Source organism: Solea solea, chromosome 4 (genome assembly GCF_958295425.1).
Source record: "Solea solea chromosome 4, fSolSol10.1, whole genome shotgun sequence".
NCBI lineage: Eukaryota > Metazoa > Chordata > Actinopteri > Pleuronectiformes > Soleidae > Solea > Solea solea.
In genome coordinates, this window is record NC_081137.1 from 24,822,168 (window position 1) to 24,846,921 (window position 24,754).

General features: G+C 44.0%; 3 protein-coding genes across 4 annotated transcripts in view; 2 read left to right on the forward strand and 1 right to left on the reverse strand.

The window, feature by feature from the left end:
- angptl5 (angiopoietin-like 5) overlaps window positions 1–2,111 on the forward strand; it is a 3,650-nt gene extending 1,539 nt beyond the window's left edge. Inside the window, exons 2-8 of the mRNA XM_058627691.1 lie at window positions 301–481; window positions 588–691; window positions 783–876; window positions 966–1,069; window positions 1,241–1,361; window positions 1,454–1,639; window positions 1,719–2,111. Of these exons, the coding sequence (XP_058483674.1) occupies window positions 301–481; window positions 588–691; window positions 783–876; window positions 966–1,069; window positions 1,241–1,361; window positions 1,454–1,639; window positions 1,719–2,038 (1,110 nt within the window). The 3' untranslated portion in view covers window positions 2,039–2,111. The remainder of the gene's footprint in view (window positions 1–300; window positions 482–587; window positions 692–782; window positions 877–965; window positions 1,070–1,240; window positions 1,362–1,453; window positions 1,640–1,718) is intronic.
- A 1,618-nt stretch (window positions 2,112–3,729) lies between these two features.
- On the forward strand, window positions 3,730–11,422 carry trpc6a (transient receptor potential cation channel, subfamily C, member 6a). 2 transcript variants are annotated; one of them, XM_058627530.1, is made up of 14 exons: window positions 3,730–4,176; window positions 5,414–5,742; window positions 5,932–6,064; window positions 6,203–6,503; window positions 6,932–7,117; window positions 8,288–8,452; window positions 8,536–8,776; window positions 8,831–9,094; window positions 9,178–9,442; window positions 9,799–9,994; window positions 10,585–10,785; window positions 10,874–10,930; window positions 11,030–11,105; window positions 11,194–11,422. In XM_058627530.1, the coding sequence occupies exons 1-14, from the start codon at window positions 4,001–4,003 to the stop codon at window positions 11,319–11,321; spliced, it is 2,718 nt and encodes a 905-aa protein (XP_058483513.1). In that variant the 5' UTR covers window positions 3,730–4,000; the 3' UTR covers window positions 11,322–11,422. The 2 variants fall into 2 exon arrangements, with proteins under 2 accessions (XP_058483513.1, XP_058483514.1); XM_058627531.1 differs by having other exon boundaries at window positions 8,867–9,094.
- Window positions 11,423–11,440: 18 nt separating this feature from the next.
- On the reverse strand, window positions 11,441–24,713 carry arhgap42a (Rho GTPase activating protein 42a). The gene is made up of 24 exons (XM_058627529.1): window positions 24,164–24,713; window positions 21,457–21,552; window positions 21,312–21,373; window positions 19,473–19,544; window positions 18,240–18,341; window positions 18,045–18,155; window positions 17,463–17,567; window positions 17,073–17,202; window positions 16,892–16,992; window positions 16,543–16,652; window positions 16,368–16,446; window positions 15,462–15,501; window positions 15,324–15,386; window positions 15,142–15,216; window positions 14,947–15,031; window positions 14,807–14,865; window positions 14,585–14,690; window positions 14,325–14,484; window positions 14,071–14,221; window positions 13,290–13,868; window positions 13,055–13,217; window positions 12,908–12,979; window positions 12,736–12,815; window positions 11,441–12,551 (listed from the first exon to the last, which is right to left on the reverse strand). Exons 1-24 carry the CDS (start codon window positions 24,315–24,317, stop codon window positions 12,466–12,468), a joined length of 2,841 nt encoding a protein of 946 aa, XP_058483512.1. The 5' UTR covers window positions 24,318–24,713; the 3' UTR covers window positions 11,441–12,465.
- Window positions 24,714–24,754: the final 41 nt, after the last annotated feature.

The following is a 24,754-nucleotide window of genomic DNA, read 5'->3' on the forward strand; positions in this document are numbered from 1 at the left end:
ATTTATATTTGTATTCATATTCATGTTTATATGTATATTCATATTCATCTTTATATGTATATGTATATGTATATTTATATTTATATCTATATTTTTATTTGTATTCATATTCATGTTTATATTCATGTTTATATTTATATCTTATTTATATCTATATTTGTATTCATATTCATATTTATATGTATATCTTTATTTATATTTATATATTTATTTATATCTATATTTGTATTCATATTCACATTTATATTCATATTCATATTCATATTCATATTTACCCGTCGCTCCTCTTCTTGTTCTCAGGACACTGGACGCAGCAACTCTCGTCATCAACAGTCAGAAAACATTCACGAGGATTTCTCTGAAGCTCCTGTCAAAGGTCACACACCTGCTGCAGGGGTCAAAGGTCAGGGTCGGGACACTTGCTCTATACCATGTGACATCACTGTCAAGCTGCTGCGAGACGAGAAACATTCAGTCTGTGGTAATTTATCTTCATCATCCTGTCACCATCATCATCATCATCATCTGTTCATGCATTAATCCATTCATTGTGTGTGTGTGTGTGTGTGTGTGTGTGTGTGTGTCAGGTCAGCTGCAGCAGTCTCTGCTGACGTTTGGACGCAGCACCAGGAAGTTGATGAGGGATGTGATGGAGGAGCAGCAGAGAGCCTTGGACGTCCTCAGCACTCAGGTCAGATGTCCGTCTGTCTTCATCTGTCACTCACACAGAGGTTCTGGGCTCCTGATTGGCTGTTTGGCTCACAGTTGTGTCACATGTCCAGGTCACAGAGCTGATGAGCAAAGTGCAGATGCTGAGCTCTGAGGTTCAGAGGAGCAACACGGAGATGTTCTCTGTGAAACCTGTGCAGTCCCACGGTAACACACACACACACACACACACACACACACACTCTTTACATGTTTTATTAAAGGTTCTGATGAAGTCATATTTGTTTGTTGAGCAGGACGAGACTGTAGTGACATAAAAGACACTCTGATGTCCGTCGTCCCAAAGATCCCCAGTGGTATTTACATCGTCCACCCAGAGAACACGGACTCTTCATTTGAGGTGAGAGATATGTTTGTTTGTCAGAGTTTGAGTTTGAGTTTGAGTCAGAGTTTGAGTCAGAGTTTCAGTCAGAGTTTCAGTTTCAGTCAGAGTTTGAGTTTGAGTTTGAGTTTCAGTCAGAGTTTGGGTTTGAGTTTGAGTCTGAGTTAAACACAGAAGTGTCTCCTGCAGGTCTTCTGTGAGATGGACTACATGGGAGGAGGATGGACGGTGGTGCAGAGGAGAACTGATGGACTCACTGACTTCAAACGACCATGGACTGATTATGTGGATGGATTTGGAAATCTAGCAGGTTTGACGTTTGCATGTTTTACTCATGAAGCAGTCTGAAGATGTTGGGTCTGATGTGTGTGTGTGTGTGTGTGTGTGTGTGTGTGTGTGCAGGAGAACACTGGTTGGGTCTAAAGAAGATGTTTTACATTGTAAACCAGAAAGACACGCGCTTCCAGCTGCACGTAGCTCTGACCTCGAACACTGACGTCACCTCTTATGCATCATACGATGATTTCCACCTGGACAATGAAACTCAGTTCTTCTGTGTGCACCTGGGTCGATATGCAGGAAGTGCAGGTACTGAATCACCTGACTCACCTGTTTTACTCACAGTGCCTGCTCCGTGATTCCTGTGTGAACGTCCGTCTCTGTGCAGGTGACGCGTTCCGTGGCTACGAGCAGGAGCAGAACCAGGACACGGCTCCGTTCAGCGCCTCAGATGTGGACAACGACGGCTGCAACCCTTCCTGCTCGTTTGGGAGCCGCACGGTGGAGAGCTGCAGCGCCCAGTACAACCACACTGGCTGGTGGTTCAACCAGTGTGGTCTGGCAAACCTCAACGGCTCTCCAGAGGACGCAGACCAGAGCCCAGGGCAGAGGACACACATCCTGTGGGACACGTGGAGACAGAACGGTGTCCCTCACGCCATCAAGTCTGTCACCATGAAGATCAGGAGGATTACAACCAATAACTGAGGACAGAGAGGACATAGAGAGGACAGAGTCAGTACTGAACCATAAAGTTTTAATAAAACTAAACAGAAATGTTGCTTTTGTGTAACTGTCATTGTTTCTGAGTCACAAGAATCTCAAACCTCTCATGTGACAGACCATAATAAGTCCTCTAACAATGTTCCAAATCTTCCTGCAAACCATGAAGTTTAAAATATTCAAATGTCCTCGTTCCAGTCTGGACTGAAAGCATCAAAGTGAAAAAGCAGAATATTGGCAGCTTTCATTTGTAGTTGGAACTCAGAGGAATTTTTCCATCTGGGAAACTTCAGTGCAGCTCTCACTTCCAGTCTGACACTCATGATTATTATTACAGTCATATTATTATTGTTACTGCTCACAATAAGCAGACACAGAATTCAACTCAATTATTATAATCACACACAAATGTCTCTCATGTGAGGAAACAATCTGAAGTGTGTAAACATGTAAATATGATGTGAAGCAGCAGCTGATACCAGCCTTCACCAGCAGATGGTGCTGTGAACAAACAGTCAGGCTGAATTCTTTTGATTCTCTCAACAAGAAGCTCCTTAAAAAACAATAAACGCTGATTTCTGTATAAACATAAGAAAGTTAACACAGCACACATCACACTCTGAAGGCTCTGAAGCTCTGAGTCTCTGAAGCTCTGAGTCTCTGAGTCTCTGAAACTCTGAGTCTCTGACGCTCTGACGCTCTGAAGCGCTGAGTCTCTGAGGCTCTGATGCTCTGAGGCTCTGAAGCTCTGAAGCTCTGAAGCTCTGAGGCTCTGATGCTCTGAGGCTCTGAAGCTCTGAAGCTCTGAAGCTCTGAAGCTGTGAGGACACTTTAGGAGGCTCATCAGTATGTCTCATTAACAAAGTGCATATAGAAGTCGTACAGTATTACCAGACAGACAGACAGACAGACAGACAGGCAGAGGTGACTTCCATGACTTCAGAGGACATTGTATTGACTTGCACTCATTTCCTGTAGACTTACTTTAACGTTAACCTTACTTACTTGTGCCCTAACCCTGACCTCTGACCTCTTCACCTTAAAATGTACGTGATTTAAGTGATGGCTTGATTTTTGTCTCCATAAACAAGACGAGTCCTCATGATGTGAGTGTGTCAACAGACTTAGGTCCTTACAACACAAGGAATACCAGGTGTACACACACACACACACACACACACACACACAGAGAGAGAGTCACTGCCCGTCAGTGTGTGTGTGTATGTTTGAGTTGACAGTGTTTACTTCACTGTCTCAGTCGTGTTCTGTTCTGTGGAAGAACAAAGTCTTAACAGAAACATTTATCACAGATTACACTGTGTGTGTGTGTGTGTGTGTGAGAAAGCGAGAGATTACACTGTTTCCTCTCGACCATCGTCACCTCAGACGTGACTCTGTTACACCTGCAGTGACCAGAGAGTCTGCTTCTGCTCTCAGGTCCTTAAAAGGCAACGTTCACTGAAGACTGCCTGATCTTTATCTGATCCTCTCTTTGACTGTCCATACCGTGTGTGTGTGTGTGTGTGTGTGTGTGTGTGTGTGTGTGTGTGTGCAGAGCAGGACGTTGTTTTCCCACAGTGGACAAAAAGTAAGAACACACAGGAAGTGAAGTCTACTGGGAATTTAGACCCTGGGGAATCTGATCTGCTGTTCATCAGCCGTCATTCACTCCTGTACACACACACACACAGACACACACGTACACACACGTACACACACGTGCAGACACACACGTACACACACACACACACACACAGATTGTGATGTTGGTGCAGATTAATATCTGGACTGATTTACATGCTGCTGCTGAGATTTGAGTTGAAGTGACTCGTTACAATCTAAATCAAAGTGTAGTGGGACCATAAGGACACATTCTTTCTCAAGGAAGGGGGAGGGGGACGAGGACTGAGACAGAGTCCTTCCACAGAGCCTTGATTCCTGGTTCATATGAAGAGGACCGGTCCATTGTTGACCACGTCCAGGATGAACCACAGACCACAGACTCTTTATCACAACAGTCATCATGTGACTCATACCAACGGCCCGAGGGCCAGGAGTCGTGATAACCTGCTGATGTTTGACGACTTTGGAGACGAGAACTGTTGTCCTGGACGATGTCTCAGGTAAGTCTCTGCTTTATTCCACATGCATATAAATCATATTAACACCATGTGGTAGAATGTCACTCAAGCTTTAAGTCCCTGACAAAATAACGATCTACATTTCATTTTCATTTTTAACTTTTAAACGTCGTGTCACATTTACTCTGTAAATCATTAATTATTAATCATTAAATACTCTGTTGTATTTAATGATTAGAAAAGATTCTGTCATTAGGATTACTGGATGATTGATAGAAGTGATGAAGTTTTCACTCATATAATAGACTTTGTTTTCAGTCCTGACCCAAACTTGTGGTCTAAGGACAAACGTTGGTGCATCGTGGTACAGATGACAAAGCCTTTAAAGCGGTTTTCTTGTCAAATATTGATTATTGTTCAGAGTTGTAATGAAACAAATTAACACTTTGAGTTATTTACAGATTCTGAAAGAGTGATTTCTCAGCGTTCCATCTTAGAGATGTGGCCATTTGAATGTAGCCACTCCTCAGACTGGTTTAGGGAGAATTGTAGCCTCAAAAATTGACAGAGACAGTATCATCACATTTGCATAGCCCAACCCCCTCCTGGTCTAAGCTGTCAGGGACACATTCACACGCTGCAACATGGGCTTAAGTGTCTTTGCTCAAGGACACATATAGACGAGCAGAGCCAGGAATCTAACCCGCAACCTTCCAGTTGAAAGACAAATGGAAGGTTGTGTCAATCCATCCAAGTACATCATTTTATATCAGAAAATGACTTTTGATACTTAAGTGCCGTAAATGTCATAAACTTTAAGACTTTTACTTAAGTTATATTATAAAAAGTGACCTCAACTTCTACCAAAGTCATTTTCTGGTCACATACTTGTACTTTTACTCTTTAAGTATGACTTTAAAGTACTTTATACACAAACTGCTGTACAACTGCTTGGTTCTGCTGTGTTTGTTTCAGGAGGACATACACATCATGTTGTCATTATATATTAATGTGTGTCTCTTGTGTGTCTCTTGTGTGTCTCTTGTGTGTGTGTCTCTTGTGTGTCTCTTGTGTTTCTCTTGTGTGTGTGTCTCTTGTGTGTGTCTCTTGTGTGTGGGTCTCTTGTGTGTGTCTCTTGTGTGTGTGTGTCTCTTGTGTGTGTGTTTCTTGTGTGTCTCATGTGTGTGTGTCTCTTGTGTGTCTCTTGTGTGTGTGTGTCTCTTGTGTGTCTCTTGTGTGTGTGTGTCTCTTGTGTGTCTCTTGTGTGTGTGTCTGTCAGTCACAGCAGCTCAGAGCGTCAGCTCCTGGCTCGTATCAGTGCAGTCAAGCGTCGCCAGGCTCTCCGTGGCCCCGCCTACATGTTTTCCACGCCCCCCGTCAGCCTGACGGAGGTGGAGCAGCGTTTCCTGGAGGCGGCCGAGTACGGAAACATCCCAGAGGTGCGGCGCATGCTGCTGCATGTGTCCAACCTGAACGTCAACGCCGTGGACTACATGGGCCAGAATGCACTGCAGCTGGCCGTGGCCAATGAGCATCTGGAGGTGACGGAGCTGCTGCTGGGGAGGGCGGACCTGGCCAGAGTGGGCGACGCCCTCCTGTTAGCCATCAGTAAGATGTTTACATCATCAGATAATCACTGGTGACGTGGCTGTTTTTACAGTTTCAACCACAAACAAAGATCATGTGACATCCTCCTTTAAAGCAGGGCTGTCAAACCTATGGTCCCTGGACCAGAACTGGCCCATCAGAGGGTCCAGTCAGGCCCGCAAGATGAATCTGTGTGTGTGTGTGTTGCAGGTAAAGGTTATGTCCGGATCACAGAGGCTCTGTTGGGTCACCCTGCGTTCAGAGACGCTCATCGTCTCACAGCGAGTCCTGCTCAGGTGGACATACTGGACGACTTCTTTGCTTACGATGAGGACGGAACGAGGTGAGACTTTTTTTTAAAAAAAAGAGCAATCATCACAATCACGTCATTGTTAACACACCCGCGCCGCTGGTATCTGTTCATAACTGAGCTCATGAACCTTAAACCTGGTCCTGATGATGCTGATGTTGTCCCTCACAGATTCTCTCATGACGTGACTCCAGTCATTCTGGCAGCTCACTGTCAGGAGTACGAGATCCTTCACACGCTGCTGAGTAAAGGCGCTCGCATCGATCCTCCTCACGATTACTTCTGCAGCTGTGACTCCTGTAACTACCAGCAGCAGTTTGACTCCTTCAGTCACTCACGCTCCAGGATCAACGCGTACAGAGGCCTGGCCAGTCCTGCGTACCTGTCCCTCTTCAACGAAGACCCGGTCCTGGCTGCGCTGGAGCTCAGCAGTGAACTGGCCATGCTGGCCAACATCGAGAAAGAGTTTAAGGTGCAAACATTGTTCAGTTTTTACTGTGAACATCCTGCTGCTGCTGCTGCTGCTGCTGCTCATGACCTGAGAACATCCCATCATCACAGACACAGAGCGTTCATCATGTCCCCGACAACCAGTAAACAGCATTTTATTAGCCTTCAGAGAGGAAGCAGAGAGACGAGGGTCAGAATCCTGCACACACTGATGACACTGTTGGTTTGACCCAAATATAAACACACACACACACACACACACGTCTCACAGCTGATGCAGATCTTCATCACTGTCAAATTAAATGTAAAAAAGGAAACTGGTTTATGTGACGCTGAGAGAGGAAGAGGATGAGGATGAAGAGGATGATCATTATTTCATAGAGGCAGGAAATGATCCTCACATGTCAAACATGCATGTGTCCCTCATGTGTCTCTCATGTGTCCCTGCAGAACGACTACTGTCTCCTGTCCTCTCAGTGTAAGGACTACGTGGTGGGTCTCCTGGATCTGTGTCGCAGCACAGAGGAGGTGGAGGCCATTCTGAGCGGAGAACCTGAGTCTGAGGACAGCGATGATCTGCCCAGTAGGCCGTCACTCACACGACTCAAACTGGCCATCAAATATGAACTGAAGAAGGTCAGAGAGCTCACACACAACGTGTATGACCGAGGGGAAATCAGGCACGCACACACACACACACACACGCACAACCCTGGGGATTCAGACATGATGATGAGGTCATGATGTGTGTTTGAAGAGAACACAGACAGAAACAGGTGTGAGACAGGTTAGTGAAGTCCCTCGTCGACAGAGAGACAAATCAGCAGGTGTGAGACAGGTGAGAGACAGAGATCCGCAGGTGTTTGCAGAGACAAAAAACTCACCAGACACAAACCAGAGACACTGAGGCAGAGACGTGGTCCAGGACAGAAGGCTGAGGTGATGTCCAGGGTTCAGGCAGAGGACAGACAGGTCACGGACAGACAGGTCAGGGACAGACAGTCAGGTCAGAGACAAACAGACAGGTCAGAGACAGACAGGTCAGGGACAGACAGTCAGGTCAGAGACAGACAAACAGACAGGTCAGAGACAAACAGACAGGTCAGAGAGACGGACAGACAGGTCAGAGACAAACAGACAGGTCAGGGACACACAGACAGGTTAGAGACAGACAGACAGGTCAGTGACACACAGACAGGTCAGGTCAGAGACAAACAGACAGGTCAGAGAGATAGACAGACAGGTCAGAGACAAACAGACAGACAGGTCATGGACCAACAGGTCAGGGACACACAGACAGGTCAGAGACAGACAGACAGGTCAGGGACACACAGACAGGTCAGAGACAGACAGACAGCTCAGGGACAGACAGGTCAGATAGAGACAGACAGACAGGTCAGGGACAGACAGACATGTCAGGGACCAACAGACAGACAGGTCAGGGACAGAGAGACAGACAGACAGGTCAGGGACCGACAGACAGACAGGTTTGAGACAGACAGTTTATAAAGAGGTCAGACTGCAGATGAAGATCAGCTGTGATCACAGGTGAGTGGTGTGGGTTTGGGGGCGTGTCTCTGCAGGCAGAGTGGGGCGGGGTCAGGTGACTGTGACAGGTGAGATGTAGTGACAGAAAACTTTATTTATAGACGAATATTTGGACACAAACAAAGTTAAGATCTAACAGTGAACTGTTGTTTGTGTGTGTCTGTGTGTGTGTCTGTGTGTCTCCGTGTGTGTCTGTCTGTGTGTCTTGTGTCTGTGTGTGCGTGCGTGCGTGTGCGTGTGTGTGTGTGTCCTCCTCAGTTTGTGGCTCATCCTAACTGTCAGCAGCAGTTGCTCAGTATCTGGTACGAGAATCTTCCGGGTCTCAGACAACAGACCACAGCCGTCAAACTGCTGGTGGTTCTGGCCGTAGCTGTAGGACTTCCTGGTCTGGCGGCGGCGTACTGGATCGCTCCGTGTGGCCGAGTATAATCACTCACCGTCACAATCGCACGCTGATTTTCAACCACTTCCTGTTTTCCTGCAGCTGTTTCCTCTTCCTGTCTCAGGTGGGGAAGGTGATGCGTAGCCCCTTCATGAAGTTTGTGGCTCACGCCTCGTCCTTCACCATCTTCCTCGGCCTCCTCATCCTCAACGCCGCCGACCGCTTTGGCGGAACCACGCTGTTGGCAAACATGACCCACCATCAACAGCCGGGGTCAAAGTTCAAGAGTGAGCCGCTGCTGCTCCACCGCTCCACCACCACTCCTTTCACCTGGATGGAGATCCTCATCATCTCATGGGTGATTGGTGAGGAACTGATGATGATGATGATGATGATGTTAAAACCTACACTTTACACAGAGGTCATTAGAATCTCGAGCTGCTGTGCTGCTGCAGGGATGATCTGGGCTGAGGTGAAGGAGATCTGGAGTCAGGGACCTGGAGAGTACCTGGTGGAGCCGTGGAACTTCTTGGACTTTGGGATGTTGGCGATCTTCCTCGCCTCCTTCTGCTGCCGCTTCTCCGCCCTGCGTCACGCAGACGTAGCTCAGACTTACGTGCACTCACACTACACCACGCTGGTGAACGTCACGCTGCCGCCCGAGATTCACTACTTCACGCTGGGTGAGCGTCGCCCCGACACACGTTTATGTTCCATGAAGCATCTGTAGAAGGATGAAAATGACCTGTGTGACCTGTGTGTGCAGCACGGATCCACTGGCTGCCCTCTGACCCTCAGCTGGTGTCAGAAGGTCTGTACGCCGTGGCGGTGGTGCTCAGCTTCTCTCGGATCGCTTACATCCTCCCGGCCAACGAGAGCTTCGGTCCGCTGCAGATCTCTTTAGGGCGGACGGTCAAAGACATCTTTAAGTTCATGGTCATTTTCATCTTGGTCTTCCTGGCGTTCATGATCGGCATGTTTAACCTGTACTCGTATTATCTGGGAGCCAAGCAGAACGACGCCTTCACCACGTGAGTGAGACCTCTGACCTTTGTTCCTCACTCTGCATCATTTAAATCCTGTTTTCAGCCTCTCACAACACAAGCTCCTGTCTCTGTGTTCTGTGACTTTTATGATTCAGAAACAAATCCATTTGAAGTCTGGATGACGAAGGCCTCAAACACTGGCCTGGGTCGTCTGAACCCTCAGATTCACACTGACTGCTTGTAGTAGCATTTTTACTTTAATCTTAAATCTATAAACTCACACAGAGAATCTTCATGATGATGATAAATGTTTGTCTGAACTCAAAAATAACTTGTCTGTCTCTCTTCCTGCCTGCCTGTCTGTCTGTCTGTCTCCCCTCCATGTCCTCGCCTGTGTGCAGCCTGGAGGAGAGTTTTAAGACGTTGTTCTGGGCGATATTTGGCCTCTCTGAGGTCAGATCTGTCGTCATCAACAACGGACACAAGTTCATCGAGAACATCGGTTACGTCCTGTACGGCGTCTACAACGTTACCATGGTGATAGTGCTGCTCAACATGCTCATCGCCATGATCAACAGCTCCTTCCAAGAGATCGAGGCGAGTCGGACGTCATGTATTGTTTTTTAAATAATAATAAATGAAGACGTAAACTCAGTGTGTGTGTGTGTGTGTGTGAGTGTCATCATCTCTGACGTCACCTGACCAGAGCTGCAACAGACGATTATTTTCATAATCGATGAATCTATCGATTATTTTCTCAATTAACCGATTCATCGTTTGGTCCATAAAATGTCAGAAAACCTGGACATGATGATGTTCCCAAACCAAAATGATTGACTTTTAATGATTTCTTTGTTCTCCAGAGCAAAGAAATGAAGAAAATACTCACATTTAAGAAGCTGAAACCATCAGAAACTTTGTTTTGATCATGAAAAAAGCTTTGAACCGATTAATTGATTATCAAAATAGTTATCAATTAATTTAGTAATCGATTAATAATCGATTGATGGATTAATTGTTTCCACTCTACACCCGAATAAATCCAGGTTTAAAGGTGCAGTGTGTAAGAATCATAAAACATGGATGTTCCATGTGTACTAAGCTCCTCCTCCTTCAGTGTTAGGTGAAATGCACTGTGGGAGTTTTTCAACTAAAGGTGTCCGTCTCACCTGTTTCTGTCTCTTCAGGACGACGCTGACGTGGAATGGAAGTTTGCCCGAGCCAAACTGTGGTTCTCGTACTTTGAGGAGGGACGGACGCTGCCCGTGCCCTTTAACCTGGTTCCCAGTCCTAAATCCACGCTGAGTCTGGTGACGTGCGTCAAGTCTGTGCTGCTGCACCTTGTGAGAGGACACCAGGAGGACAAGACAGAGACACAGCTCAACCAGGTGACACAGCGCCCTCCTGTGGTCTCTCTGCTGCACTGCAGTCTCAATCTCAGACTGAAATCACAAAAATCACCTCTTTATTTTTTAGCTTGGAGACAGAAATCATTCAGGATATGGTTCTTCTCCCGGGCCGAGCAGGTACCAGGTGTGTGAGAAGATTCTTTATGTTTGACAGTTTTCATATTTGTCATGTGCTGAAACGGTGATTAATGAGACTTCTCCATGTTTGCGTCACTGACTGCAGAAGATCATGAAGCGACTGATCAAACGTTACATCATCAAAGCACAGACAGACCGAGAGAGCGATGAAATCACTGAAGGTAAAAACACGACTCTCTTGGTTCATGACTCTCTTCCTCTGGATGCTTCGTGGTCCGTAAGTTTCTTGTGTGTCTGCTGTGATTCCAGGAGAACTGAAGGAGATCAAGCAGGACATCTCCAGCCTGCGCTACGAGCTGCTGGAGGAGAAATCACAGAACCAGGAGACACTGGACGGACTTCTGAGGAGACTGGGAGAGATCAGCACGCCCTCATAACAACAACAACAAGCCGATTTACGTGTTTATTTAAAAAGTAACTTACTGATTGTATGACTTTTATATATTTATAATGCACACAATTAAAAATGAAAACTGTCGTGAACACAAACACAAACTAAGAAAATAGTCTTTTATTCAGAAAACAAGGCAGTGATGTTGAAACTGCTCATTACACACATAAACGATCACTGTTCACATGAGTCACGTGTACACACACATGTATGTTCACATGGACCGAACACACGCGTGTCAGAACATAAGACACTAAAGAGGAGCTTAATAACACATGACATGGTTAAGATCATCACATGATCGTCACATGATAATCACTTGATCATCACAGGATCATCACATGATCATCACATGATAATCACATGATCATCACAGGATAATCACATGATCATCACAGGATAATCACATGATAATCACAGGATCATCACATGATCATCACATGATAATCACATGATAATCACAGGATCATCACAGGATCATCACATGATAATCACAGGATCATCACATGATCATCACAGGATCATCACATGATCATCACAGGATCATCACATGATAATCCCATGATAATCACAGGATCATCACATGATCATCACATGATAATCACATGATAATCACAGGATCATCACATGATAATCACAGGATCATCACATGATCATCACAGGATAATCACATGATAATCACATGATAATCACAGGATCATCACATGATCATCACATGATAATCACATGATAATCACAGGATCATCACAGGATCATCACATGATCATCACAGGATCATCACATGATAATCCCATGATAATCACAGGATCATCACATGATCATCACATGATAATCACAGGATCATCACATGATAATCACAGGATCATCACATGATCATCACAGGATCATCACATGATAATCACAGGATCATCACATGATCATCACAGGATCATCACAGTGTCTGACGTACTAACTGTTCAATCACAGGTTAAATATATTACGTCTATGATCAGCAGCACTGAGTTAATGTTATACAAGTTACATCCTAACATCTACGTCTGATCCTCACTCTCATCATGATGTCATCAGGTGTAGCTGATGATGTCATCAGGTGTAGCTGATGATGTCATCAGGTGTAGCTGATGATGTCATCAGTAGCTGATGTAGTTTTCAGGTACGAGGCCGGTTTTACCGCTGTACGTGGCCTGAAGCCAGCCGGGCTCCACAGACGGGTAAACTACAGACACACACACACAGACAGACAGACACAGACACAGACACACACAGACACACACAGACACACACACACAGACAGACACACACACAGAGAATCAGATCTGTTCATTTCAAAAGTAAAGCTGAACTTTAAAATTGGGACAAAAGAGTCTTGAGGAAATGAATGATGTGAATGTTTTTCTTACCATTTGTGAACAGCGCCCCCTGTGGAAAGCTGAGCTCATGGCTGTGCTCTGCCTCACATGAATAAAGAGCCTTTGCCTCACTAAAAAGAGACAGAAAATCATGGATTAAAATCACTGATTTGTGTGTCAGGACACTTTTGAAACAAAGACACAAAGACACAAAGACACAAACCGTCCTGAGGAGCAAATGTCTAACGCTGAGGAGAAGACTGAACTCTCCCTCTGCGCTCCAGTCACCGATAATCTGTAACACACAGGAAGTAAGTGTGAAGTTTGTGTCTCTGTGAACAATCAGTTTCTCTGTGTGCGACACACTCACACTGATCCAGGTCTCTGGTATCCATTGCTTGTGGCTGCTGAGTGTTTGGCAGTCACGTCAGAGCCACGGCGCACGTGTGAAGCTTTGCGTGTGTGTGTGTGTGTGTGTGCGTGGGGATCCAGAGACATCAGACTCTGAACCGATCCATGACAACTCCGGTAATCTGGGAGGAAACAGGATCAATCACAACTGAACATCATCAGAGACGTGAAAGTGAGACTGTGAGAGAACAAACCCTCAGAGATGTGAAGGGAGGTGAGCGAGGACGACGTGGAGATCTGGTACGGAAACAATGAAGAGGAGGAGGACGAGGAGGAGGAGGCGCTCCTGTAAGGCCTGCGCTGCCGCGAGGGCGAGGTGGAGTCTGTGACTGTGGAGACACCGCTGGACTGAACGCTCCTGAGAGACGACGCCTGCCCCACTGATGCATGCTGGGTAGAGGTGGTGGACGTGGACGCTCTGGACGGAGATCTTGGCTCTTCAACCGACAATAAGGAGGCAGTGGAGTTTTCTTTGCGTAAAGAGGACACAGAGGACACGGAGGACACGGAGGAAGAGGAAGGATTGAGACGAGGAGAGGCAGAAACGTCTGCTCGCTGTTTCTGATCCTTCTCCTTCACAGAGTGGGAGCAGGAGGAGGAGGAGGAGGAGGCTGCAGGAGGAAAAGCAGGAGCTGTGGAGGGTGAGCTGGGCTCAGCAGCAGGAGACGATGGAGGAGACGTTTGAGACAATCCGTTCTTCTCTGACGAGTGAGAGGACAGAGACTCGCGGCTGCCCATTGGAGTTGTGCTTGGGCTGCTACTGAATGTGTCGCCTGCAGGAGGGAAAATCACACTCTGTTACTATGACAACATCAAACACCTGTCTTTATGTCTGTGATGTATAAATGCTCTGTATTTACTGTATATCGAGTTGTTCTTGCACTTTCATGACGTGGACGCGTGTGAACGCACAAACATGTCGACATGAAGCACACTCTGTGTGTGTGTGTGTGTGTGTGTGTGTGACAGACTCACTGTCGTTGTCGGCGAGGCACAGAGCCGGAGGATACAGACGAGCTTTCCTCTTCCCTGAGGACAGACAGATGGCTTTGCTCCTGCGAGGAGTCGCTCGTGACGACGGAGCCTGAGGTAACGGCAGCGACGCGTCCGGAGCTTCACTGAAGATCTGACGTCAACACGCACACACACACACACAGCAGAGGTCAGCCGTGTGTGTGCGTGTCTGTCTGTGTGTGTGTGTGTGTGTGCGTGTTTGAGGTGGACTGTACCTTGTCGTGGTTTTCAATAATAATTTCCACCACGATGTTCTGGAACTTGATGTTCATCATGGCGGCCACCGTCTCTTCCTGTGACCTCATCAGTGTGGGACCAAAGATCATGGCGAGGTTTGACACGGTCATCAGGTTCTGCTCACTGTGAGAGGAAACTCTGTGCGCACACACACACACACACACACGTTTCATCACTGATTTAAGATTTTGTTGCTTCTTCCGTCTTCAAATCCTTCAGAGTTTTCATGTGGACGTACTGGAGGAGGTGACGGCTGAGGACGTCCAACATCGCTCGGTTTTTCTCTGGCAGTTTGTGAACCAGCGCGTGAACGGCTCTCACTCTGTGCTTGTGCTCGTCGTATCCTGACAAACAAAGAGCTGGTTATGCTTCTGTGTGTGTGTGTGTCTAATGTAACACGAGGCAGTGAATCCATCCCATAATCAGCACTGATTCTGTGATTCTGTGATTCTGTTCTTACTCGCAGCTTTGATGAACTCTTTGTGAAGTCTGTAGGTCAGCACTGGTTCTGCCAGACACCTGCGATCACAGGAGAAATCATGACTTCATCTGTGTGTCTGTGTGTGTCTGTGTGTGTCTGTGTGTGTCTGTGTGTACTACCTGAAATAATTCTTCAGTCCACTGGTGATGGTCTTGTTGTCCCAGGCGTCCGCGTCCAGCTGGACGTCAGCAGGAGCTGTGGACGCTGCAGGACGGTGGAGAGGTGATGGTGATGATGATGATGGTGATGATGATGATGATGATGGTGATGTGTTTGTATTTAAATGTTTGTTAGTTCTAAATCAAACTTCTTACCAAACACGCTCGTCATCAGCCGCTGCACTTTAGAGTTCACTCCTCCCGTCCTGTAAAGTCCCAGCGTGGTGAGGCCTAAAACACACACACACACACACACACACACACGACTTGATAAACTCTGTATAATAGTTTTATATGTTAATATAATATATTGGTGATAAAGAGCAGAGAAGAAAAACCTCTGTTCTCCACCAGCTCAATGCACTTCTTTACGAAGGTGAAACCAGCTTCATTAAGAAATGCTGTGAAAGAAGAAAACACACAAACTTCAGGTTGTTTTTTATTGAAGGAATAAAACAGTAAAGACTTGGACTTACTCTCCTCCTTTCTGCTCAGTAAAGAAGGAAGAGTGTAGATCTGTAAAAGAAAGAAGAATTATATTCAAGCTGCAGTGTTTTAAAAGTTATGACTCTGCTTGTGTTCACTCGTCATGAACTCAGGTGTCAGTTTGTCAAGCAATACTATCAGACCTGCATTTGTCGGTGTATTCAGTGTTTATCCGTCAAAATACTCGATCACATTGTTTTCTTCAGTGTCCGTTTGTCTCGACATGTAAACACTGAGCTGAGCTTCATCAGCATCAACAGTTTGACTTTGTTTAAATTAAAATGCACACGACAGTTTTCAGGTCTCTGTCATGAAACAATGTTTCATTAAAAACAACGCTATCATTATTGTTGTGTTATTAGAGGTGTATTGTGTGATTAGAAGTGTATTGTGTGTATTGTGTTATTAGAAGTGTATTGTGTTATTAGAAGTGTATTGTGTTATTAGAAGTGTATTGTGTTATTAGAAGTGTATTGTGTGATTAGAAGTGTATTGTGTTATTAGAAGTGTATTGTGTGTATTGTGTTATTAGAAGTGTATTGTGTTATTAGAAGTGTATTGTGTGTATTGTGTTATTAGAAGTGTATTGTGTTATTAGAAGTGTATTGTGTGATTAGAAGTGTATTGTGTTATTAGAAGTGTATTGTGTGTATTGTGTTATTAGAAGTGTATTGTGTTATTAGAAGTGTATTGTGTGTATTGTGTGATTAGAAGTGTATTGTGTTATTAGAAGTGTATTGTGTGTATTGTGTTATTAGAAGTGTATTGTGTTATTAGAAGTGTATTGTGTTATTAGAAGTGTATTGTGTGTATTGTGTTATTAGAAGTGTATTGTGTTATTAGAAGTGTATTGTGTGTATTGTGTTATTAGAAGTGTATTGTGTCTGCATTCATACAGGTTCCTTTCCATCCATCGCCTCCATCCACAGCCGCCTGTTTGCCTCAGACTGAGCTTGTAGAGTGATGACACCGTGTCTGCAGAAAAAAGTCACATGATTTAGGTTCATGTTTGTCCACAGCCTCTCTCTCCCTCTCTCCCTCTCTCTCTCTCCCCCTCTTGCCCTCTCTCACCTCTCCACCACCTCGATGTCGAAGCAGAATCGCTTGTCGATGGAATCAGTCTTTCTTCTGACACACGAGCGCAGTCTGAACATGTCAGGAGCTGTGTTCACAAGGCCGTTCTGTGTGATGATGAAGCACAGTGAAGGTCAGTGAGGTCAGTGAGGTCAGTGAGATCAGTGAAGGTCATTGAGGTCAGTGAAGCACAGTGAGATCAGTGAAGATCATTGAGGTCGGTGAAGCACAGTGAAGGTCAGTGAGGTCAGTGAAGGTCAGTGAAGGTCAGTGAGGTCAGTGAAGGTCATTGAAGGTCAGTGAGGTCAGTGAGGTCAGTGAGGTCAGTGAGGTCAGTGATGCTCACCTGTCTGCTGGCCTGTCTCACTTCTGTGTTACTCATGGTGAACATCTTGGAGCTTTTCTCATACGTACAGTAGTAACGCGTCCACACGCTGCCCAGTGGACCTGTAAGAATAAGAATAATAATGATGGGGTTTGATTTGCTTGATGGTATAAATGAGGTAAAGTGACATCAGTGAGCTCACGTTTCTCCTGTATATACAGATATCCCTCCATGGTGAAGCAGCTCGGGGCTTTGAAGTCTTCTTCTGCCGATCGAATCCTCTTCATCAGACGCTCAACCTCAGCTCGCGTACTTTCAAAGTTGTTGCGAGCCTTAACGACAAACACGAGCATCAAAAATCATTATCAAAGTCAGCAACATGTTACCACAACTAGTGCAACACAGAGCAAAGGCAAACTACAGGTTCATTTTCAGAGATAAAGAACAAACTCAACAACAACTGAATGTGTTTTTCAGGACGTGCAGTTATTCACTGAGCCTCTGACCGGCATCAGGTGTGTGAAATCAGAAGAAGAGCGATGAGAGGGAGTTTACTGAGTAAACACACACACACACACACACATACACTTACATTCTGCAGGTTGAACTGAAGCTGCTGCTTGTATGGTTCAAACTCTGTGGCCAGCTCGTAGCCCTCGTGGTAGAAGGTAAACAAACCCTGCAGGAAAGCCAGCAGCTGAGGAGCAGAGGAGGAAATGACAGGAAAACTGTTTTCAGAGTCTAATGAAACCCAACGGTACGCATGTGTGTGTGTGTACATGTACTGCATGTGTGTGTACATGTACTGCATGTGTGTGTGTACATGTACTGCATCTGTGTGTTTACATGTACTGCATGTGTGTGTGTACATGTAGTGCATGTGTGTGTACATGCACTGCATCTGTGTGTGTACATATACTGCATCTGTGTGTGTACATGTACTGCATGTGTGTGTGTACATGTAGTGCATGTGTGTGTACATGTAGTGCATGTGTGTGTACATGTACTGCATGTGTGTGTACATGTACTGCATGTGTGTGTGTGTGTGTAAATGTACCGCATGTGTGTGTGTACATGTAGTGCATGTGTGTGTACATGTAGTGCATGTGTGTGTGTACATGTAGTGCATGTGTGTGTGTACATGTACTGCATGTGTGTGTGTACATGTACTCACCGGTTCTACAAATTCAAACTTCTTCCTCTCCTGCACTTCTTGGATCTTGAAGACGTACTGCAGCGATGCGTCGTAGAACACCTGTCTGTCTTTACTCATCTGTGAGTCAGCCTGAAACAAAACCATCACACTGTCTGTCACACATGTGGGAGGAGCCAGGCCTGTATTTGTTGTGTAGGGTGATGGAGAGTTTACCTCGTGCAGCTGTGACTCCTTCTTTTTGGAGGAGAGGCTGAGATGTTTCTCCAGGATTGAGTAATATCTTTCTGTCTCCTTGTCAAACTGCTTCTTTCCCTCCTGAAGAAGACACGAGCAACAATGACATCAAATAAACCTCTTTAAATCTACTCTGGTGTACGATACATGTGGAATGTTCAATGTTTCACGAGAATAAAATAATGTTTTGTACACTTTACTTTCTATAAATGTTTATTCTATGACAGTAAACGTGTTTTTAGAACAGCTAAACAAGTGTCGACGACATTCACACGGATTTATGTCTTTACATCCCAGACGGCAGAGGGACGACAGCTCGAGTAAAGCAATCCAACGAGACGAGGCTGGTTATTAACTATGTTCACCATGTGTTTGGTCTTAAACCAGAACATTCAGATAATCACAGACTCAGACCACATGGTGGAACCAGAGAGCGGGAACATCAGGACTCGTCACAATCACACCATCCGTGCAGTGGAAACCACAGCTTTTTTGGCACCAAATTTGATGCCAATCCGTTCGACAGATGTCAAGATTATTTAGTTTGAGCCCAAAGACTGCCACTGCTTTCCCGTGAGACTCTGAGCTAACGTGACATCACAGCATCCTGTGTCTAATTGTTTTCAGGATTTTGGAATAAAACTCTGCAGCGAGGAGCAGTGAGACCATAAATAATCTAAAGATTTGTGACAACATCTCACTTCCAAAACAGCTGCAAATGTCCACCCGGGCCTGGGTGTTAGCCAGTGTGAGGTTGCACAGCTCGCTCACTCACACACACACACACACGCACACACACACACACACACACACACACACACACACACACACACACTCGTGCCACATTCTCAGGCTGACGAGTCGCAGCGACGAGCACACAGAAACAGGAAGCGATTTCACTTTCATGATTAGTTCAAGATGCGTCCAGTTGTACTTTTTAAATGGCGTCGACCACATGACACAAACTGTGGCTCTATTTGCGTCTAAAAAGAGACGAAAGAAGAGGATTTAAGACAGCTGCAGAAACCAGACACCACACTGACTTTGTGTTTATGTTGCCTCACTGAGTTCAACTGTCTCCCAGCGTCCGTTCCCATGACCTTGCTACTGACACTGGACTGTGAGGTCTGGTTTATCTGAAGCACTGACTCTGATCACAGAACTAACAACATTCTGTTTCAGCATCACATGAAACACTTTAAACAGATTTACCTTCACAGCTCCAATCTGTTCTTTACGAAACCTTTCGAGCGGCGAGATCAGGACGTCGTCCGCGTTCTGGATCTGAAAAGATAGATTAAGATTAAGCAAATACTTAACAGATAAGACGACTCCTCAGTCACTGTTCATTCACAGGTTAGATTTACTGTTTTATTAAAGGAAACAACAACAATCTCAGTGTGTGTCAGAGATTCAAAAATATAAAGACATTATCATTAATGATAATGAATGTATTTCTGTGTCCTCTTCAGTCTGTGTTTTACTGAATTTTACTTGTGTTTTACTTGTATTTTACTTGTGTTTTACTTGTGTTTTACTTTGTTTTACTTGTATTTTACAGTTTTACTTGTGTTTTACTAGTTTTTTACTGTGTTTTACTTGTGTTTTACTTGTATTTTACTTGTATTTTACTGTTTTACTTGTGTTTTACTTGTACTTTACTGTGTTTTACTTGTATTTTACTTGTGTTTTACTGTGTTTTACTTGTATTTTACTTGTGTTTTACTTTGTTTTACTTGTGTTTTACTTGTGTTTTACTTGTATTTTACTGTGTTTGACTTGTGTTTTACTGTGTTTTACTTATATTTTACTTGTATTTTACTGTGTTTTACTTGTATTTTAATGTGTTTTACTTGTGTTTTACTGTGTTTTACTTGTGTTTTACTTGTATTTTACTGTTTTTTACTGTGATTTACTTGTATTTTACTGTATTTTACTGTGTTTTACTGTGTTTTACTTGTGCTTTACTGAATTTTACTTGTTTTTTACTTGTGTTTTACTGTGCTTGACTTGTATTTTACTGTGTTTCACTTGTATTTTACTGTGTTTTACTGTGTTTTACTTGTGTTTTACTGTGTTTTACTTGTGTTTTTTGAATTAAAAACCTCCCCTGCCTCATGACCTCACTTGTACTCGAGTTTCCTTCTGCACCAGTGACCAAACAAAGCTTTGCTTTCTTTGTGCAATTTTCTTTTTAAGTGTGTTACAATAAAACCGTGAACCTGAAAACTAAGAGAACTCTCTGTAATGGTAAGGAGCATGTTTGCTGGAATTACCCTTAAACATAATAACGATGGTATTATTAGACCGATCAGAGGAGAGAGAGAGAGAGAGACACACACACACACACAGAGGGAGAGAGACAGAGAAAGAGACAGAGAGAGAGAGAGAGAGAGGAACAGACAAACACAGGACCCTTTTATGGACTTTCCCAGGCAGTCAGGACTGTGCTCAGTCTCACAGGGGAATTGGCAGAATAGGTTCCACATGGTTCCCCAGTAACCAGACCAGACCATGCAAGCACGCACACACACCATGCACAGTTATGTAAGTCAGGTTAGGCTACACAAAGACCTCAGCCTCTCCCACACAAAGGCCTCTCTTAATGGAGTCTGTGAGTCTCTGGGTCTGTGAGTCTCTGGGTCTCTGGGTCTCTGAGTCTCTGAGTCTCTGGGTCTCTGAGTGTCTGAGTCTCTGAATCTCTGGGTCTCTGAATCTCTGAGTCTCTGGATCAAGGAGTCTGTGGGTCTGTGAGTCACAGACCTTCTTTCCCACATCACTATGGACACACAAGTGTTTTCTTTAGTGCAAATGTGTGAATCAGAGTTGTGGAGAAAGCAGATTAACAGCAGCAAAGGTTTGCTGGGAAAGTCAAACTTGTGTCTGAGCTGAATCAGCTGCAGCTCAGTGAAGATCAGAGAGGAAGAGAGAGAATAGAGGAAACTTGAGTTTCAATCAGAGCAGCATGTCCGGAGTAAGAACAATCTATTTGATGTATGGACATCATATTGGAGAGGGGAGACAGAAACAGCACACAACATCACGTCTCACCAGTCGTTTCCTCTCCTCCTCCATGGTGCTCAGGAGCTGTGAGAACTCCTTTAATGACTGAGCTGTAAAACAAGGCATTCACAGTCAAACGTGGAAAGATTGACCTCACGTGTTAGAGCAGTTACTCCGCCCACTTTTCTCTCACCTATATTGACTTCATCGTCCGTCTCTGCTTCTCCGATGCATTCAAACTGAAACTCCTGCAGAGACTGAGAGAAGCGCTGAACAGCAAGAGACAGACCTGACACAAACACACACAGAGGATTTCATTTGAATAAATATCATTTCATCTTTGTGCACGAGAAGCTTGTGACGCTACGACGGTGCAATGTCAAGGTTTGATGTAAACAACGCTATCTTTCTCTCTCTGCTGCATCATAACTCTGTCGTCTCTGCCTCACACACTCACATCATTAACATACCATTGAGTAACAAATGAGTTTAATTGCTGTAACTTTACTTATCAATGCTTCTGTATTTGCCAGGATCTACTAAAGGTGATGTAAGATGTATTATATTCAGACTAAATAAATAAAATGACCATGATGTGGCATCAGAGATAACAATGGTGCATATTCACAAAATAAAGTTTTATATTTTATTGTGTTTTTATGTTTATATGTAAAGTAAGCAGAGAGCAGCATGGGCGGTTAAAGACTGGGGACTGGGATAATAAAGAGTTTGAGCTTGTGTTTGATTTATTTTATGACAGTGTTGCAGTAAATCCAACAGATAAGAGATGAACATGGTGGAAACACATTCTCTGTCACTCTGTCAGGGCAATGATTTTATATGTTGGTGATTCAGATGCCAACAGCAGTAATAACAGCAGCAGCAGCAGTAGCAGCAGCAGCAGCAACAACAGTAGTAATACTAGCAGCAGCAGTAACCGCAGCAGCAGTAATACTAGCAGCAGCAGTAACAACAACAGTAGTAATACTAGCAGCAGCAGTAATAACAACAGCAGCAGCAGTAATTCTAGCAGCAGCAGTAACAGCAGCAGCAGTAATACTAGCAGCAGCAGCAGTAACAACAGCAGCAGCAGCAGCAGCAGTAACAGCAGCAGCAGCAGTGTCTCTCTGTGTCTCTGTCCTTTTAACCTTCTTATAATAAATGTTTTCACTGTGAATGTCTGCAAAACAAATCTAGCTGCTGGTGCTATAAAAGTCACATGACCTGAGTCACCAGACCATAATAACAACAGTTATGCAACGTTTTATTGTTTTTTGTTGTACCAAATAAATCTGGAGTTCATCCATGTCTTCTAATAATCATAAGACATTATGATTATCATAATGTCTTCTAATAATCATAAGACATTATGATTATCATAATGTCCTATGATCTGATCACGACAATCACAGCAGATCAAATAGTGATGTTACAATGTATCATCTAAAGTCATAAAGACGAAGTATGACTTTAAAGTACTTTTACTCTCTAAGTAATAACACACAATAGTACTTCTTCCTGTGTACTAAAACACAAGAGTACTTCTTCCTGTGTACTAAAACACAAGAGTACTTCTTCCAGTGTACTAAAACACAACAGCACTGTAATAAAACACAACAGTACTGTAATAAAACATAACAGTACTTCTTCCTGTGTACTAAAACACAACAACACTGTAATAAAACACAACAGTACTGTAATAAAACAAAACAGTACTTCTTCCTGTGTACTAAAACACAAGAGTACTGAAATAAAACACAACAGTACTGTAATAAAACACAAGAGTACTGTAATAAAACACAACAATACTTCTTCCTGTGTACTAAAACACAACAGCACTGTACTAAAACACAACAGCACTGTAATAAAACACAAGAGTACTTCTTCCTGTGTGCTAAAACACAAGAGTACTTCTTCCTGTGTACTAAAACACAACAGCACTGTAATAAAACACAACAGTACTGTAATAAACACAACAGTACGGTAATAAAACACAACAGTACTGTAATAAAACACAACAGTACTTCTTCCTGTGTACTAAAACACAACAGCACTGTAATAAAACACAAGAGTACTTGTTCCTGTGTACTAAAACACAACAGCACTGTAATAAAACACAACAGTACTGTAATAAAACACAACAGTACTTCTTCCTGTGTACTAAAACACAACAGCACTGTAATAAAACACAACAGCACTGTAATAAAACACAAGAGTACTTCTTCCTGTGTGCTAAAACACAAGAGTACTTCTTCCTGTGTACTAAAACACAACAGCACTGTAATAAAACACAACAGTACTGTAATAAACACAACAGTACGGTAATAAAACACAACAGTACTGTAATAAAACACAACAGTACTTCTTCCTGTGTACTAAAACACAACAGCACTGAAATAAAACACAAGAGTACTTGTTCCTGTGTACTGAAACACAACAGCACTGTAATAAAACACAACAGTACTGTACTAAAACACAACAGCACTGTAATAAAACACAAGAGTACTTGTTCCTGTGTACTAAAACACAACAGCACTGTAATAAAACACAACAGTACTGTAATAAAACACAACAGTACTGTACTAAAACACAACAGCACTGTAATGAAACACAAGAGTACTTGTTCCTGTGTACTAAAACACAAGAGTACTTGTTCCTGTGTACTGAAACACAACAGCACTGTAATAAAACACAACAGTACTGTAATAAAACACAACAGTACTGTACTAAAACACAACAGCACTGTAATAAAACACAACAGTACTGTACTAAAACACAACAGCACTGTAATAAAACACAAGAGTACTTGTTCCTGTGTAGTAGAACACAAGAGTACTTGTTCCTGTGTACTAGAACACAAGAGTACTGGTTCCTGTGTAGTAGAACACAAGAGTACTTACTCGTGAGTGCAGATATGAGCATGTTTCCATCTTTAATCAGGTCTTTGATGAACCTGTTGGTTCGCTCCAGCTCGATCTCATGACACTGAAGTCTGTCTCTGAACTCAGGACTGTCCAGGAAAGAATCACTGAACTCCAGCGTCGGCAGACCCATCGATGAATTAATACACGGTACACGGTACACAGTACACGGTACACAGTACACGGTACACACACACACGCGCGCGGTACACGGTGACGAATAACGACGAATCTTCTCTCCTGTTTAAAACATCAAGTTTCATGCAGCTCCTTCTTTTCTTTTCACGCCTTTCTCACTTTTGTCCCTCACAACTTCCGGACACTGGGACTCTCTGTCTCTCACACACACACACAGGGAGAGTTTTGGCTAGGCTACACATACATATGCACGCGCACACACGCGCGCGCCCGTTTTTAAATGAAAGTACAAATATGATAAATAAAGCAAAGTAGCTTCGAGTGTGTTGAAGAGATTTAGTCTAAAAGTAAAAGTCCACGCGTCGCTGAGGTTTGGACGAAGCTCTCGCGCTAACTGAGTCCACATTAAAAAAAAACCCTGAAGACTTCTGT

Excerpts from the sequence above, each read along its gene's own strand:
- trpc6a (XM_058627530.1), top strand. The coding sequence starts at position 4,001 with ATGAAGAGGACCGGTCCATTGTTGACCACGTCCAGGATGAACCACAGA. Across the intron at positions 6,504-6,931 it reads ACATCGAGAAAGAGTTTAAG|AACGACTACTGTCTCCTGTC; the intron begins GTGCAAACATTG and ends GTGTCCCTGCAG. Across the intron at positions 8,453-8,535 it reads GGATCGCTCCGTGTGGCCGA|GTGGGGAAGGTGATGCGTAG; the intron begins GTATAATCACTC and ends TTCCTGTCTCAG.
- arhgap42a (XM_058627529.1), bottom strand. The coding sequence starts at position 24,317 with ATGGGTCTGCCGACGCTGGAGTTCAGTGATTCTTTCCTGGACAGTCCT. Across the intron at positions 17,203-17,462 it reads TTCAGTTCAACCTGCAGAAT|GCTCGCAACAACTTTGAAAG; the intron begins GTAAGTGTATGT and ends TTTGTCGTTAAG. Across the intron at positions 16,993-17,072 it reads TCTGTATATACAGGAGAAAC|GTCCACTGGGCAGCGTGTGG; the intron begins GTGAGCTCACTG and ends TTATTCTTACAG.